The sequence below is a fragment of the Salmo trutta genome, chromosome 1, assembly GCF_901001165.1.
Source record: "Salmo trutta chromosome 1, fSalTru1.1, whole genome shotgun sequence".
In the NCBI taxonomy this organism is placed as follows: domain Eukaryota; kingdom Metazoa; phylum Chordata; class Actinopteri; order Salmoniformes; family Salmonidae; genus Salmo; species Salmo trutta.
This window is the reverse complement of record NC_042957.1, coordinates 33,408,623-33,426,149: the sequence shown is the minus strand read 5'-3', so window position 1 is coordinate 33,426,149 and position 17,527 is coordinate 33,408,623. Positions and strand designations below refer to the sequence as shown.

General features: G+C 42.1%; 1 protein-coding gene across 1 annotated transcript in view; it reads right to left on the bottom strand.

Moving 5' to 3' along the window:
* rngtt (RNA guanylyltransferase and 5'-phosphatase) overlaps positions 1 to 17,527 on the bottom strand; it is a 149,594-nt gene that overhangs the window by 34,505 nt on the left and 97,562 nt on the right. Inside the window, exon 13 of the mRNA XM_029754085.1 lies at positions 16,908 to 16,976. Within this exon, the coding sequence (XP_029609945.1) occupies positions 16,908 to 16,976 (69 nt within the window). The remainder of the gene's footprint in view (positions 1 to 16,907; positions 16,977 to 17,527) is intronic.

The following is a 17,527-nucleotide window of genomic DNA, read 5'->3' as shown; positions in this document are numbered from 1 at the left end:
CACACTTCTGTTAATTTACAAAAGGATAGTCTAACAGCTTGGCTAGGTGTGAAAAATCCCCCAATTTCTGCCACAGTTTAGGCTACCGATAGATGCTGCGGTCAGTCTTCTGAACGAAGGGAGAATAGAGTCTACTACGCCTACTAATGATAATGACGTGACTTATTATAATGATAATAGTAAAAATAACGGCTGATGGATTGATCCGGAGCCAGGCGGCATTGAGTGCAGGCCAGGGCTGCCCAACCCTCTTCCTGGAGATCTACCGTCCTGTGAGTTCAGTCCAACCCTAATTTAACACACCTGATTCTACTAATTAGCTGCTCAACAAGACCTTAACTTGCTGAATCAGATATGCTAAATTTGGGTTGGACTGAATACCTACAGGACAGTAGATCTCCAGGAAGAGGGTTGGGCAGCCCTGCTGTAGGCCTATAAATTGTCTGGAATAATGCGCCTCTTTCAAACCATGAAGCTGAGACAGAATATAAACCATTAATTGTTTGAAACTTGGACATTTTACTCCATATAGACCTTATGAGGAATTTCTTACCTTGCTTCAATAGCTTAGCACAACCAGACCATTCAAACTTCGAGGGAATTAATTTATAAACACTTCCTCATATGCCATTGAAACTAGTATCTCTTCTGTTCTGGGTTTTCAAATCACAAATAAAGCTTTATGCTCCAAAACAAAGCCTTCTAAATAGACCAAGCCTTCATTAGAGTCAGAATATTTCAGCTCATCCACTCAGCCAGGCAACCAAACAGTATTATAGTTTTTCACACTTTACAATAGTGTGACAAAGTAAAAATACCGGTAATCAATTAGCCGCATTAGCCTGGCCTATGTGTGAAAAATTCCCGCAATTGCCACAAGTTGTGCCTCCGTGTCTACAGACAACATTGGTTAAGGCCTACAGTTTTTAATTTAAAGAATGAAGCAAATCAACTTTATAATAGGTAATGATTTATATACAGTATACTCAATAGAAAGGAGCATCTACAGTATTTGTTTATCAAGCTCTTTGGTTTTTCTTAATAAAAGAATGATACAAAATGCAGACGTTTACTTCAACTACATTTTAGTTGCACTTCCCCCCAGCGCCAAGACCATGATATCATCAATGTATTTGTTGCATTGTTGTATTGTTAGTTACTCTAGCCAAAACATCTTGATGGCATTCAAAAGTTGATCTTTGTTTGTAGGCTTGGCAGAGCTACGAATATATGTTTTCAGATGATGCCAAACAAGTTCGATCAGGTTCAAAATCAGGAGACCTACACTACTGGTCAAAAGTTTGGACACACCTACTCATTCAAGGGTTTTTCTTTATTTTTACTATTTTCTACATTGTAGAATAATAGTGAAGACATCAAAACTATGAAATAACACATATGGAATCCTGTAGTAACCAAAAGAAGTGTTAAACAAATCAAAATATTTTATATTTGAGATTCTTCAAATAGCCACCTGTTGCCTTGACAGCTTTGCACACTCTTGGCATTCCCTCAACCAGCTTCATGAGGTAGTCACATGGAATGCATTTCAATTAACAGGTGTGCCTTCTTAAAATTTATTTGTGGAATTCCTTTCCTTCTTAATGGGTTTGAGCCAATCAGTTGTGTTGTGACAAGGTAAGGGGGGTATACAGAATATAGCCCTATTTGGTAAAAGACCAAGTCCAAATTATGTCAAGAACAGCTCAAATAAGCAAAGAGAAACGACAGTCCATCATTACTTTAAGACATGAAGGTCAGTCAATACGGAACATTTCAAGAACTTTGAACATTTCTTCAAGTGCAGTCGCAAAAACCATCAAGCGCTAATGATGAAACTGGCTCTCCTGAGGACCGCCACAGGAAAGGAAGACCCAGAGTTACCTCTGCTGCAGAGGATAAGTTCATTAGAGTTACCAGCCTCAGAAATCGCATCCCAATTAAATGCTTCAAAGAGTTCAAGTAACAGACACATCAACTGTTCAGAGGAGACTGCATGAATCAGGCCTTCATGGTTGAATTGCTGCAAAGAAACCACTACTAAAGGACACCAATAAGAAGAAAAGACTTGCTTGGGCCAAGAAACACAAGCAATGGACATTAGACCGGTGGAAAATTGTCCTTTGGTCTGGAGTTCAAATTGGAGAGTTTTGGTTCCGACCGCCGTGTCTTTGTGAGACGTGGTGTGGGTGAACGGATGATTTCAGCATGTGTATTTCCCACCGTAAAGCATGGAGGTGGTGGTGCTTTGCTGGTGACACCATCCGTGATTTAAAATTCAAGGCACACTTAACCAGCATGGCTACCACAGCATTCTGCAGCGATACGTGATCCCATCTGCTTTGGGTTTAGTGGGACTATCATTTGTTTTTCAACAGGACAATGACCCAACATACCTCAAGGGCTATTTTACCAAGGAGAGTGACGGAGTGGTGCATCAGATGAGCTGGCCTCCACAATCCCCCGACCTCAACCAAATTGAGATGGTTTGGGATGAGTCGGACCGCAGAGTGAAGGAAAAGCAGCCAACAAGTGCTCAGCATATGTGGGAACTCCTTCAAGACTGTTGGAAAAGCATTCCAGGTGAAGCTGGTTGAGATAATGCCAAGAGTGTGAAAAGCTGTCATCAAGGCAAAGGGTGGCTATTTGAAGAATCTCAGATTTTGAAATGTTTAACACCTTTTTGGTTACTACACAATTGCATGTATTATTTCAGAGTTTTGATGTCTTCACTATTATCCTACAATGTAGAAAATAGTAAAATAATAAAGAAAAACCCTTGAATGAGTAGGTGTTCTAAAACCTTTGACTGGTAGAGTACATGTACAGCAGGGTTTCTGTTGGACTGCGCTGGACATTTGACTGGCAACATTTAAATTTACTGGAAATTTGAGAAATTTAACAGACCCATATGTATTGCACACCCGCAGCAATGCACACAAGGCATTAGACCACGTGCGGATGTTCGTTCCATAAAGCAATTAGCATTGAAAACAACATTGTCAAAAGGGCACTGCACATGTGAGCTGTTTCATGTGACAGATATGAACATTTAGAAGGAGAGGAGATCTAATAGGCTAGTTTGAAGCAAGGTAAGACATGCCTTATAATATGCATTACAACTTTCAGTTTTCAAACAATTAAGTACACTACATGATCAAAAGTATTTGGACACCTGCTCGTCGAACATCTCATTCCAAAACCATGGAAATTAATATGGATTTGGTCCCCCCTTTGCTGCTATAACAGTCTCCACTCTTCTGGGAAGGCTTTTCACTAGATGTTGGAACGTTGCTGCGGGGACTTGCTTCCATTCAGCCACAAGAGCATAGTGAGGTAGGGCACTGATGTTGGGCGATTAGGCCTGGCTCGCTGTCGGCGTTCAAATTCATCCCAAAGATGTTCGATGGAGTTGAGGTCAGGGCTCTGTGCAGGCCAGTCAAGTTCTTCCACACCAATCTCGGCAAACCATTTCTGTACGAATCTCACTTTGTGCACAGGGGTATTGTCATGCTGAAATAGGAAAGGTCCTTGCCCAAACGGTTGCCACAAAGTTGGAAGCACAGAATCGTCTACAATGTCATTGTATGCTGTAGCACTAAGATTTCTAAGGGGCCTAGCCTGAACCATGAAAAACAGTCCCAGACCATTATTCCTCCTCCACCAAACTTTACAGTTGGCACTATTAGGGCTGTCGCGGTCATGAAATTTTGTCAGCTGGTGATTGTCAAGCAAAAAAAACTGCCCGTCACACGGTAATTGACCGTTAATTAACATAAACACATTTAGCATCTCCAGGCTTCCACACAGTCTACAAGCCACTGATGCAGACCTTTGGAACATTTTAAAAAGTATATTAAAACCATGTAATATAGCCTAGATGTCACAATAAATCCATTATTTATTTTAGACAGGTCTAAAGAAACATGATATGAAGGTAGTCTATTTCAGAAGAACAGAATAGCATACTCTGCGTTGTCCTTATGGTAAGCCCTGATCAGGCTATGCTATACGGCTGTGGGCTACACTAGTTCATTTAGTAAACAAGATTTGCTTTGAATTTTGTGGCATTAATATATAGCATGAAGAATACAATTGAACAAAGCTGAATAAAATGAAATATATTTTCTATCCAAACTATTTGAGGGAGTGCAGACATGCGGCTATTCTGTGTTGAGCAGTTAACAAAGAAACAGGTACTCCTATAAGCTTAATTTAGAGTTATTTATGTAACTTTAGTTGTGATAGAAATGTTGGGCTATATGTTTCGATTGTGAAAACATTCTAAGGCTGCATGATCAAATCAAATTTGTATTAGTCACATGCGCCGAATACAACAGTGAAATGCTTACTTACAAGCCCTTAACCAACAATGCAGTTTAAAAAATATGAATTAGAATAAGAAATAAAAGGAACAACTAATTAAAGAGCAGCAGTAAAATAAAAATAGCAAGACTATATGCAGGGGGTACCGGTTAGTCGAGGTAATTGAGGTAATATGTACATGTAGGTAGAGTTATTAAAGTGACTATGCATAGATAACAGAGTATAGCAGCGGCGTAAAAGAAGGGTGGGGGGGAGGGGCAACGCAAATACTCTGGGTAGCCATTTGATTACAAGTTCAGGAGTCTTAATGCTTGGGGGTAGAAGCTGTTTAGAAGCCTCTTGGACCTAGACTTGGAGCTCCGGTATCGCTTGCCATGCGGTAGCAGAGAGAACAGTCTATGACTTGGGTGACTGGAGTCTGACAATTTTGAAAAAACATAGTCATCACTGGGCCTTCCTCTGACACCGCCTGGTATAAAGGTCCTGGATGGCACGAAGCTTGGCCCCAGTGATGTACTGGGCCATACGCACTACCTTCTGCAGTGCCTTGCGGTCGGAGGCTGAGCAGTTGCCATACCAGGCAGTGATGCAACCAGTCAGGATGCTCTCGATGGTGCAGCTATAGAACCTTTTGAGGATCTGGGGAAGATACGACGCTAATGATGATTAGAAAAAAAGTTTAATGAAAAGCATGAGATCTGCTTAGTTTTTTTGCACAGGCTGTACACACTGTATCAGTCTCTCATTCACAATTTGACAAGAACTGATAATGCCTTGAATTTCCCGGGTGCATTTGCCCCCCCCAAAAAATCCATGCCTTTTGCGGCCAGTGGCCGTTGTGCTGAATATAATAATTATAATTCCCTTCTCCCGGCTGCGTGCAAAAGCACCTCTCACTCACATGGATCTCCATCACGTGATCGGGTCTTTCTCACAGGCTACAAGTGAAGACAGACACATCGGCGACGCAACTGCGCGTGTCCTTATCCAATTTCGAGGCGCATATTGAAGATATTGGAAGAACTGTCCACATTTACTTTTCGTCAGCCAACAAGATGAGTCAACATGCCATCTATGCACTGAAATAGCAAATGGAGGACGCTTTTGCCATGGTTCATTTTCATGCCAGCCAGGTAGGCTATACTCCTGTTGTAAAGAGAAGCAATGTATTTCATATTAGGAAAGTTGAGAATTAAATATAGTTGGCCTAGCCTATAGAAAGATGATGGGATCCTCCTCTTTTTAATAGAGACCATCACACTGTTCTCACGCAATTGCATAGTCTACAGAAATGTTGCGCAACTTCCACTGGACCTCTTCATCCATGAAATATCTTGGAGTATATCTACCAAAAGATACACCCAAACTTTATTGCATGAATTATGATCACATCAACAAGACAATATGATGACCTAGACAGGTGGAATTCACTTCCCTTAGATCTTAGTAGTAGAATTGAAACAATCAAAATGAACATCCTGCCGAGGTTACTGTACTTGTTCCAATTACTGCCCATAGAAATCCCACCTAAACAGTTTAGGGAATGGGATAAACGGATATCAAGGTTTATCTGGAACAGTAAGAGACCAAGAATTAGATATGCAACATTACAATTACAAAAAAACTGTGGGGGTAAGGCCTTACCAAAGCTAAAAGATTATTTTGTGTCAGCCCAATTGAGACCTCTGGTGTGTGTGTTGGTGCAATTCAGAATACGAATCCAAATGGAAAGACATTAGACTACTTTGACAGAGATACCCATACAGTCAGTTTTGGGAAATAAGGACATGGTAATAGAAATATACAGTAGACAAAATCAGTGTATTCATTTCTCTCTGAAGACATGGTTTAGGGTAGTTAAGCAAAATAAATTAGACAGAGAGATCAAACTGCTGAGTTGGCCCGCATACGACCCCAGCTTCATCCCTGCAACTCAGGACAGCCGATTTAAACAATGGACGCAGAAAGGCATCACATCATTCAGTACAATTATAAGGAATGGGGACCTAGATAACTTCCAGGACCTAAGTAAAAAACATGGCTTGGATGAACAAGATTTTTACAGATACCTACAAGTTCAACACTATTTAAGAGAGATAAAAGTGATTGACCCTCGAGCACCTCAAAAAAAGTATTCACTAACGCATACAACTTGGGGAGTAACAAAAAAACTATTTCAAATCTCTACTTGGGTATTCAACCTCAAAGAAACACTCTACAAACTATATTAAAAAGAAATGGGAGGAGGAACTTAACATTGAAATAACTGATGAAACATGGTTGAACATATTAGAGGCTCAACAAAGCTCCACCAACTCAAGGCCATGGAGAGAATTCTCTTGAAAGAATGTTATACGTTTCTTCATGACACCTAAACTGAAATCAAAACAGATTGGCTCCCTACACCCTTGTTGGAAAGAATGCGGTCTATTGAGGGTGGATCACTCTCATATCTTTTGGACCTGCCCCGCAATCGAAACTTACTGGGGAGAAATAAGAGCTAACATTGGAAAAATTATGGGATTTGACATAGAACAAACATTCATTTCTTTGTACTTGGGTTAAATAGCTGATAACTTACAAAATAGAGAAAAGTACCTCTTGAAGGTCCTACTGGCAGCCAGTAAAAAGGCTATCACTAGGAAATGGCTACAAAAAGACCCTCCCACAGTGACACAATGGATAGACATTGCAAAATAAATATACCACATGGAGCGTATGACCTTTGCTTTAAGAACACAAGAGGAGAGAGGTCAGGAACACTGGGAAAAATGGGTTTCGTACTTGAAAAAGGTCTAATTCAAAGATTTCAATGTAACTAATATGATGACGGTATGACGTGCAATGTAACTGCCAGATCTTTTTTTGGTTATTTTATTTTACTTTTTGTACTTTCTTTGTGTTCCTCAATTAAGAAAAAAAAGAAAAGAAAAATGGGGAAAAAGAAATGTTGCGCAACATGAGCTCAAGGGTTCTCATTAAGTGTTTCATTAGATTTTCAAATACATTTGCATTGATGTCAGAGTGATTAGAGGGACAATAGAGTGCCGGGTACCAGGTAGTTAGCAAGTTTGGTAGGCTACTAATGACCATCAGCAGCATCAGAGCTAGGAGAAGCCTAATTAATGTGACTAAGCGGTCACGTGGAATTTGACTGTCGTCAAAACTCGTGACCGCAGGTATGGCGGTAATATGGTCACCGTAACAGCCCTCAGCACTATGCATTCAGGCAGGTAGCGTCTCCTGGCATCCGCCAAACCCAGATTTGTCCGTCGTACTGCTAGATGTTGAAGCGTGATTAATCACTCCAGAAAAAGTGTTTCCACTGCTCCAGAGTCCAATGGCAGAAAGCTTTAGACCACTCCAGTTGACGCTTGGCATTACGCATGGTGATCTTAGGCTTGTGTGCGGCAGCTCGGCCATGGAAACCCATTTCATGAAGCTCCCGACGAATAGTTCTTGTGCTGCTGTTGATCCCAGTAGTGAGTGTTGATGATTTTTACACGCTTCAGCACTTGGCGGTCCCATTCTGTGAGCTTGTGTTGCCTACCAATTTGCGGCTGAGCCATTGTTGCTCCTAGACGTTTGCACTTCACAATAACAGCACTTACAGTTGACCGGGGCAGCTCTAGCAGGGCAGAAAACTGACTTGTTGGAAAGATGGCATCCTATGACGGTGTCACGTTGAAAGTCACTGAGCTCTTCATTAAGGCCATTCTACTTCCAGTGTTTTTTCTATGGAGACTGCATGGCTGTGTGCTCGATTATATACACCTGTAAGCAACGGGTGTGGCTCAAATAGCCGAATCCACTAATTTGAAGGGGTGTATATGCTTTCAAAATGCATACTGCCTCCAGCACATTGCAAAGTGGTGTGTAACGTGCTGATGAATCCTACCTTCCATTGCCGTTTGATGCAGCGTTCAAAACAACTGAGAACTCGGAAATATCTAACTTCCGAAATGGGAACTCGGAACAAAACGAGCTCCGACTGGGAAAAATCTTTTTGTACAGTCATCCAACTTGAAATTCCAACTTGGGAACTCAGGCCTCTTTCTAGAGCGCCAACTTTCCAACCTGAAGATCACTGACGTCATGATTTGACCATGTATTTTTTAGAGTTCCCTGTTATCTTGAAAGCACCATAAGATAACATATTTTCTACTCCAAGGCTGTGTATCTGTATGCTGTACGCGTTTGAAAAATAAGATGCATAACAAATCTACTGTACACACGCGCCAATTTTTATTCCACAAAATTATGCAAATGAACCTTTAGACCAATAAGCATGGTCGGTCAAATGTATTTCTATCGACTGGTATTTCCACCAATGAATAGGCTAAAAAGCATTATTTCGCAATGGGATTGTTTCTTCTTTTCCTGGACAATTGGTCGCCGTAAATTTTATTAATCTGTTTTTACATAAAAAAAATAAAAATTGTAATCGGACAAAAGCCGGCTAATACCGACTAACAGAAACTGTGATGCAGAGTTATTTGAGTCATTGAAGGCAGATGAGCAGAAAGAGAAACATTCTCTGAGGGCAGAGATACGGGCAATGGCTTGATGCATTGGTTCAGAGCCAGGTGGCACTGACGGAGTGCCAGGCCGCATTGGCGGAGTCAGACGAAGAATGACACATTGAAGAGGGCGAGGCACACTGCACAGTAGCTTAATCAACATCTGCACTTCGTCTAATTCAATAATATATTTCTACTACTGTAGATGCTGTGTTTTTATTTTTAGAATACAGTACTGGGCTTATAGTAGTGATGGACATTGGTCACAATACACGCCTTGATGAGCCATTAAATTGGACAATAGCCAGCCGAAACTCTCATAATAGCTAATTGGTGATCAAAACTAAATTGAATGAGAGGAGAGGTTGGTGTTCTTCAGGAAGAAAATTCATTCTTAAAAACAAAAATAACCGTAAATAAAAGAGAATGGAATCAGTCAAATTTGAATTGAAACGACCAGGTTTATTAGAAATGACCAAATGTCGGCCTTTAACCATCCAACTATTTCACACAATATTTTGCAAATATTTATATTTTTGAAAGACTTGTATTAACGGATGTTTTATGAAATTGTAATTATGAAGTGTATTCACAATTGCATGGTATGATGAGCTCTGCTCAACTTCAAATGCCGTGATTAATAAATGGAGATATGCTCAAGGTTCCCACCTGGTGGTCCGAACGAGCAATAACAGCACGCACTGTAATGCACCATACCGTACCACGGTGTCCCGCATGCTATACCACAGTACGAATGCAACTTTTAATTGAAGAACCACTGTAGGCAGAGCTCTATTGGGGAACACACCCTGGCTGCATCTCAAATGGCACCCTATTCCCTTTATAGTGCACTACTTTAAAATGTCTCTCTCTGTGAACAGAGGCGCTTTGACACAGTAACACATGGAATATGCATTAGCCTCCTGGTTAAACATGTGAGGTAAGTCTGAATAAGAAAAGTAATTTATATCATGCTGTGATAACTAAACGTGTAAATGTAACTGAGAATTAAGTAACATAGAGATGTAAAGAGACCTGATGACAAGATGGATGGTATGGACAGCTGTCTCCCTGTTCCCTGTACATTTTCACACAGCCCACAGCTTCAAAACACACTGACAGGTTTGATTCACACATGATGAAAAGCAATCACGACAGGCTGTTCACCAAAGGCAGTACAGATGCTCCAAAATAGCTCATCAAGACAAACTATCAAGAGTTCTACTAAACTAAACTGAAACGGAGGTTCAGGGCAGGGTAACTGTTTAACAGTCTGATGGCCTTGAAACAGAAGCTGTTTCTCAGTCTCTCCGTCCCAGCTTTGAAGCACTTGCGCCAGAGTATGTGAGCGGAGAGCAGCTGGAGTGGATCGTGCCCAACTTGACTGGAGCGCGTAGCACTCACTTCACGAGCTCAGGGCATGCCCGCTCAGCATGCATATGTAGTCTACTTGTGCGCTGCTATAGCCCCTTGCTTTAGCTACTGTCATGGAGTTCGCAAAATATTTTAATAAAGAAACTGATAAAACACACAGGTGCAAAATCAAGGTGACTTACAAAGATGAGGCCCAAAATCAAGAGAAGGCGTGCGGTGATGTAGTGTCAACAGCTAAAGAATCATTGTGAAGTCTGAAAAGACACGTAACCCGAAAGCATGATGGTGTACTTACTACAGTACGTGCACATGCTAAAAGAAAGGAACGAGGTGGGTAGATAACTAAGTGCACCATTGTGGCAAAAATAATTATAAACAAAAAATCTGAGCTCTTAAACGTTTAGTTCATTTTTGTTCTATTTTCTATACAATAGACCATAATTGATTATGGCCCAATAGGCGTAGCTTATTCCCACATTCAAGGACTTTCCATTTTGATTAGCTTATTTTGCCTAAAAACCTTTAGGCCTACCTAAATAAAAAAACAACTCTGCATCTCTGCTCAGCTTGGCAAGAGTGGCCAAAAAGGTGTTTAGCATCCACAGTGGCTCTGCCAGTGTAGAGAGGATATTCTCTGCTCCTGGCCTGCTCGCCAGGCATCATCACATGAGCCTGAAGCCACAGACTGGCCAAATTCTTGTTTCTAAAAAACGAATTCAAAGGCACTAAGTCATTATACGTGCAAGTTAAAGACTATAATGATTTAATACAACGAAAAAGTTGTTTAACTTCTTTGGGATGGGGGCAGTATTTTCACGGCCGGATAAAAACGTACCCGATTTAATCTGGTTACTACTCCTGCCCAGAAACTAGAATATGCATATAATTAGTAGATTTGGATAGAAAACACTCTAAAGTTTCTAAAACTGTTTGAATGGTGTCTGTGAGTATAACAAAACTCATATGGCAGGCCAAAACCTGAGAAGATTCCATACAGGAAGTGCCCTGTCTGACAATTTGTTGTCCTTCTGTTGCATCTCTATCGAAAATACAGCATCTGTGCTGTAACGTGACATTTTCTAAGGCTTCCATTGGCTCTCTAAAGCCGCCAGAAAGTGGAATGGGGTGTCTGCTGTCTCTGGGCGAAGAACAGCAGCAGAATTTGTGAGTGGTCAGCCTGGGGACAGTGACACTGGAGATGCGCGGTCACGAGACTACTCCATTTTTTTCTTTCAGCCTTTGAATGAATACAATGTTGCCCGGTTGGAATATTATCGCTATTTTACGAGAAAAATAGCATAAAAATGTATTTTAAACAGCGTTTGACATGCTTCTAAGTACGGTAATGGAATATTTTGACATTTTTTGTCACGAAATGCGCTCGCGCGTCACCCTGCAGATAGTGACCTGAACGCACAAACAAAACGGAGCTATTTGAATATAACTATGGATTATTTGGAACCAAAACAACATTTGTTGTTGAAGTAGAAGTCCTGGGAGTGCATTCTGACAAAGAACAGCAAAGGTAATCCAATTTTTCTAATAGTAATTCTGAGTTTAGGTTGTCCCAAACTTGGTGGGTGTCAAAATAGCTAGCCGTGATGGCCGAGCTATGTACTCAGAATATTGCAAAATGTGCTTTCGCCGAAAAGCTATTTTAAAATCGGACACCGCGATTGCATAAAGGAGTTCTGTATCTATAATTCTTAAAATAATTATGTATTTTGTGAACGTTTATCATGAGTCATTTAGTAAATTCACCGAAGTTTTCGGTGGGTATGCTAGTTCTGAACGTCACATGCTAATGTAAAAAGCTGTTTTTTGATATAAATATGAACTTGATTGAACAAAACATGCATGTATTGTATAACACAATGTCCTAGGAGTGTCATCTGATGAAGATCATCAAAGGTTAGTGCTGCATTTAGCTGTGGTGGTTTGGGTTTTTGTGACATATATGCTTGCTTTGAAAATGGCTGTGTGATTATTTTTTGGCTGGGTACTCTCCTGACATAATCTAATGTTTTGCTTTCGCTTTAAAGTCTTTTTGAAATCGGACAATGTGGTTAGATAAACGAGAGTCTTATCTTTAAAATGGTGTAAAATAGTTGATTGTTTGAGAAAATTGAATTGTGGTATTTTAGTTGGTTTTGTATTTCGCGCCGTGCGATGCCACTGGCTGTTGGCTAGGGGTTCTGCAGGCGGAACGGGGTTCCGCTAGCGGAACGTCTGTCCTCAACAGGTTAAATGGTTAGTGCTTTATGTCCCTACCAGACTATTGTGTCGCACACCCAAATGCTTCACAATGTATTTATTTGTTGGCTTTAGCCTTGAAATAATAGAGCCTAAATAATTAATTTATGTTCTTTCTTAGGCTCCCTGTTTGGCTCCTGACCTATTTAGAGTGTTTATATGCTGTTTAATATGAAATGTAGCCTATTTGAAATTATGTTTGCTTTTTACATTCACCTTTTCATGTTTATTCAAATACTTTTCATTGAAATCCATATAGTTTGCTTTCAATACTTCAAAACCAAATGGTAGGTCCAGGTAGTCACAAAAATAGATGGATGTTGGTTAAATTGTGAATTAAATGAATGGAGCGAATTTGGAGCGGCAGTTTTTTCCCTGTGGGCGCGGAGCGGTTTTTAGCGGAGCGGTTGGAAAGTACCTGGAGCAACATCAGCGAGATATCCAACCGCTCAGCTCACATACTCTGGCCTGTATGGTCTTCTCCTTCTAAATGGTATCGGGGTGAACAAGCCATGGCTCAGGTGGCTGAGGTCCTTGATGATCTTCTTGGCCTTCCTGTGACACCGGGTGCTGTAGACATCCTGGAGGGCAGGCAGTGTGCCCTCTGGAGAGCCATGCGGTCGCGTACTGTGAAATTGATACAGCCCGACAGGATGCTCTCAATGGTGCATCTGTAGACATTAGTGAAGTTCTTAGGGGCGAAGCCGAATTTCTTCAGCCTCCTGAAGTTGAAGAGGCGTTGTTGCGCCTTCTTCACCACGCTCTTTGTATGAAGGGACCATTTCAAGTTGTCAGTGATGTGCACGACGAGGAACTTGGAAGCTTTTGACACTCTCCACTGTGGCCCTGTCGATGTGGATGGGGGCGTGCTCTCTCTGCTGTCTCCTGTAGTCCATGATCAGCTCCATGATCATTCGTTTTGTTGACGTTGAGTGAGAGTATTTTCCTGACACCACTCCGCCAGGGCTCTCACCTCCTCCTTGTAGGCTGTCTTATCGTTGTTGGTAATAAGGCCTACCACTACTGTGTCGTCATCAAACTTGATGATTGAGTTAGAGACGCGAGTGACTACACAGTCATGGGTGAACAGGGAGTACAGGAGGGGGCTGAGCACGCACCCCTGTGGGGCCTGCGTGTTCAGATCATCGTGGTGTTGTGGCCTACCTTCACCACTTGGGGTCGGCCCGTCAGGAAGTCTAGGACCTAGTTGCACAGGGAGGAATTCAGACCCAGGGCCCTGAGATTAGTGATGAGCTTGGAGGGTACTATGGCGTTGGAAGGCTGAGCTGTAGTCAATGAACAGCATTCTTACGCAAGTATTTCGCTTGTCCAGGTAGGATTGGGCAGTGAGCAGTGCAATGGCGATTGCGTCGTACGTGGACCTGTTGGGGCGATATGCGAATTGTAGTGGTCTAGTGAATCGGGTAAGGTGGAGATGATATGGTCCTTTACTAGCCGCTCACAGCACTTCAATTCACAAAGTGAGTGCTTACTCACGTCGACCCCTTCACTGTGAACTTCGCTGTTGGTTTGAGGAGGGAGGAAGGTCATTCAGGGACATTATCCAGCCTGGCAGCCTCTCCTCCAGCAAGCCTATAGACAGCTCGGCCAGTTCGGGTCCTACATCAGACCACCACATAAACATCCAAACCTCGGAAAAGGCCAGTATGCATCCAATCCGCCTCTTAGTCAGAGCTGAGAATTTCTCAGGTGCACCCATCAGTCACAGAGGGCCTTCTGACCCTCAGCTAGTCTACCTCAATACAAACATCACAAACATTGGGTATGCAGACAGAGGCTTAGGCTGTGTTCCAAAAGGCACACTATTCCCTACATAGTGAGCTACTTTTAAAGAGGGCCCATACGGCTCAGGTCAAAACTACTGCACTATGTGAGGAATAGGGTGCGATTTGGGACACAACCTCATTGTGGGAGCTAGGCAGGGCTAGGCTATTTCTACAGACGAAAAGTCAATGATGGCTCCCAAACATATTCTTTATTCTATGTTTATTTAAATGGGGAACATATTGTGCCCGAGGGCTATCTCAGCACAGTACCTAATGTTGCTAACGTGTTTTTTATGAATACAGCCATAAATTATCACAATGTACACTCCTGACTTTAATAGCAAAAAGATATACACCAAAAATTGACCGTAATTAGTATTTTCCACACAGCCCCTATTTACTCCTAAAGTGGGGCTTATGCTCCGAAACCAATCATAAAAGGGCTTCTGAGAAAAAGAAAGGATTTCCAAGCCAGAACTGTTCAAAAAATATGCGACGATCATCGATCAATGGAATTGTTGAGGGAGGACAAGAAGGGTAAGAACAAAGTGGGAAAGTGGCAAACACAGTGGCTGCGTAACAAATAGCGGCCTATATAGTGGACTACTTTTGATTCCTATGCGCCCTGGTCAAAGGTAGTGCACTATAATGGAAATAGGGTGACATTTGGGAGCACCCAAAGTACCCGGCTATAATGGGGGAACAGGAAATTACCACTGTGATATTAATAACATAAAACGACACATCAATTAGCTCCCCTGAAAGAGACGCCTATTCACATCGGAGAACCAGCCACTCTGTGTGTTCCGGTGGAGTGCGGGGCTGCTGCAGCCGCGCCAAACCTGCACTCTGCAGCCTAATCATTCCCAGCCCAGCACACCCAGGAAACTGGCTCCTGCTACCTGACAGCTACTGAGCTTTTCATATTCTCCTATTATTATTTCTAAAATTACAGAGCGACGCAAAACCAAAACTGTTCACGGCGAGGAGGGGGGGATGCAAAACAAAATAATGAGTTGTAGACGCTGGGGGAAAGTTCTGAATTAACCCAGGTGAGTGATCTCAGGCTGCTGCTGCTTTCAGACAAAATGGACTGACTTAAATGGCTAGTGCTATTATCGAGGCAAAACTTGATTCCTTGATGCACAGTCACTTGAGTGAGAATCCAATCTGACAACTTGGATCATAAGAAAAAGCCATGGCCATTGTTTTGCCCATAGGGAAATGACAACAGGATTTGAAAAGCTGTTTTCTTCTAGCAGGTGTACGGCTGGACAAGCTTTCTCTCCGGCCCAAAGAAGGAATATAAATATTTCACCATATTTCACCTGTGAACTAACGACTGATCGAATGAACATTCATCTCAAGGGATATAGGCAAACAGGTTGAATTTTTAGGTTGAGTCCAAATCTACCTTCATTTCCTAGTTAGGGGAAAGGTTCTATGAATTTTACTTCCCTTCTATGCCTGTCTATTGATCCGTTGTCTTTGTCAAATAGTCCCATCTCCTGGTTTGGCTATTTCAGTGATGATCAATCACTTTCTTGTTGCTACTCAATGATTTACAGCTGGAGCAGGGATATGAAATCAATATTGTAACACACAGACATAAGGAAGAAGACAAGGCTCCTGATGGCAAATAAATGAGAACACAGAGAGGAGGTCAGGGCAAAACAGCCCTCAACACAAGAAAGGAAGAACTAGTTAAATACATAGACACTGCGTGATAGTTTGTTTGACACCTACCGTAGCAGCTAACTAATGCACAGACTGAGTAAAATATATTTTTTATGAAAAGAATGTCTAACACCTGTGGCGCCAAACTAGAGAATTTGTGAAGGTAGTACTCCAACGGTATTTGGAAGAGACGGGGTTGATGCACGTCGCACAACGTGCATCGGAGAGAAGACGTTGAGTCAGATCGGAATAGCAACTTGTATGTAAAACACTCTGCCTCCCTGCGCCCAATCAATCTGAACGTCTGCAGGTGTGCACAGCTGCACACCACTTCTGATTCTACTTACCTCTACCACGTATCTCTCTCTAAATGCCACCCCTTTCCGTTACGCTGTGCAGACACTATCGGTTATCTGAGGTGATGTTGTGCTAATTCATTTACTATGTACAGAGCCATGTTGTATCTCTCCAGAGAAAAACACGTCTCTGCAAACTATCCAAATAGGGGACACTGTGCCTCCTTGAGGGAGGCAGAGGATGTAAGACCACGATTCATTCACCATATAAGGGTAATCTTCCCCGGGACCGCTGCTGTAATAATATCATCATAACATTGTAAGAGTAGTGTTGGTAGAGAAGGCTTTTTCCCTCCAACACAAAGCAGAGATGGCCTTCCTACCTTGACCCTTTTCTATAGTGCTGACAGTGGCTGTTCCACACATATCTGACCTGTGGACTGTGTGAGTGCAGTTTTGGGCATCCCTTCCTTCACAGTGACAGGAGGCCAGGTAGAGGTGACTGACAAAGAGTGAGCCCAACAAATAACCTTCTCCAGAAACCCGAGGCGGAGTCCTACCCCGCTGCCTTATTATTAGAGGGAGGTCGATGAAAACTTGGTGCTGCTGTGCAATTAGCCTGTAGAGATAGCCCGGTGCTTTGACACAAATAACAGTGTTTAAGACAGACTCACCCCGCACGGCTGGAAGATAAGGCCGTCAACTTCATGGCTGACCTGGGACGTGAAGCTGCCTTCCAGGAGCTGGAAAAACACAACAGGAGATATCATCAGCAACAGGACAGACAGACAGTTACTGTACAGCAAGGAATGGAAATAATATCCTCCTATAAACTCACACATAATAACCATGGATTACATCCTAAAAGGCACCCTATTCCCTACATAGTGCACTACTTTTGACCATAGCCCTATAGGCCATCTTGTCAAAAGTAGTGCACTATGTAGGGAATAGGGTGCCATTTGGGACGAAGTCATGGTTTCTATTATAACGCAGAAAAGCAATCCTTGTAGAACTATGCTGGAGGCCATCTTTTCCACCCACCAATCGATCAATATACAGTAACACACAATGTATTGTCTATCGTGTTACTGTATCAGTATCAAGCACTCATCTCAGTGATTGATCTCGCATCAATCAAGTTGGAAACATCAATGCACAGTTGCACACCATTTGACAGTTTAGGCTTAGGTTAATGACCGAAATAGCACAGACTACATGAATAATTAGGCTCATGATGGCAGGAAAAGAGAGGCTTGTTCAGCTCCTCGATTAAGGATGACAGATGTTCAGC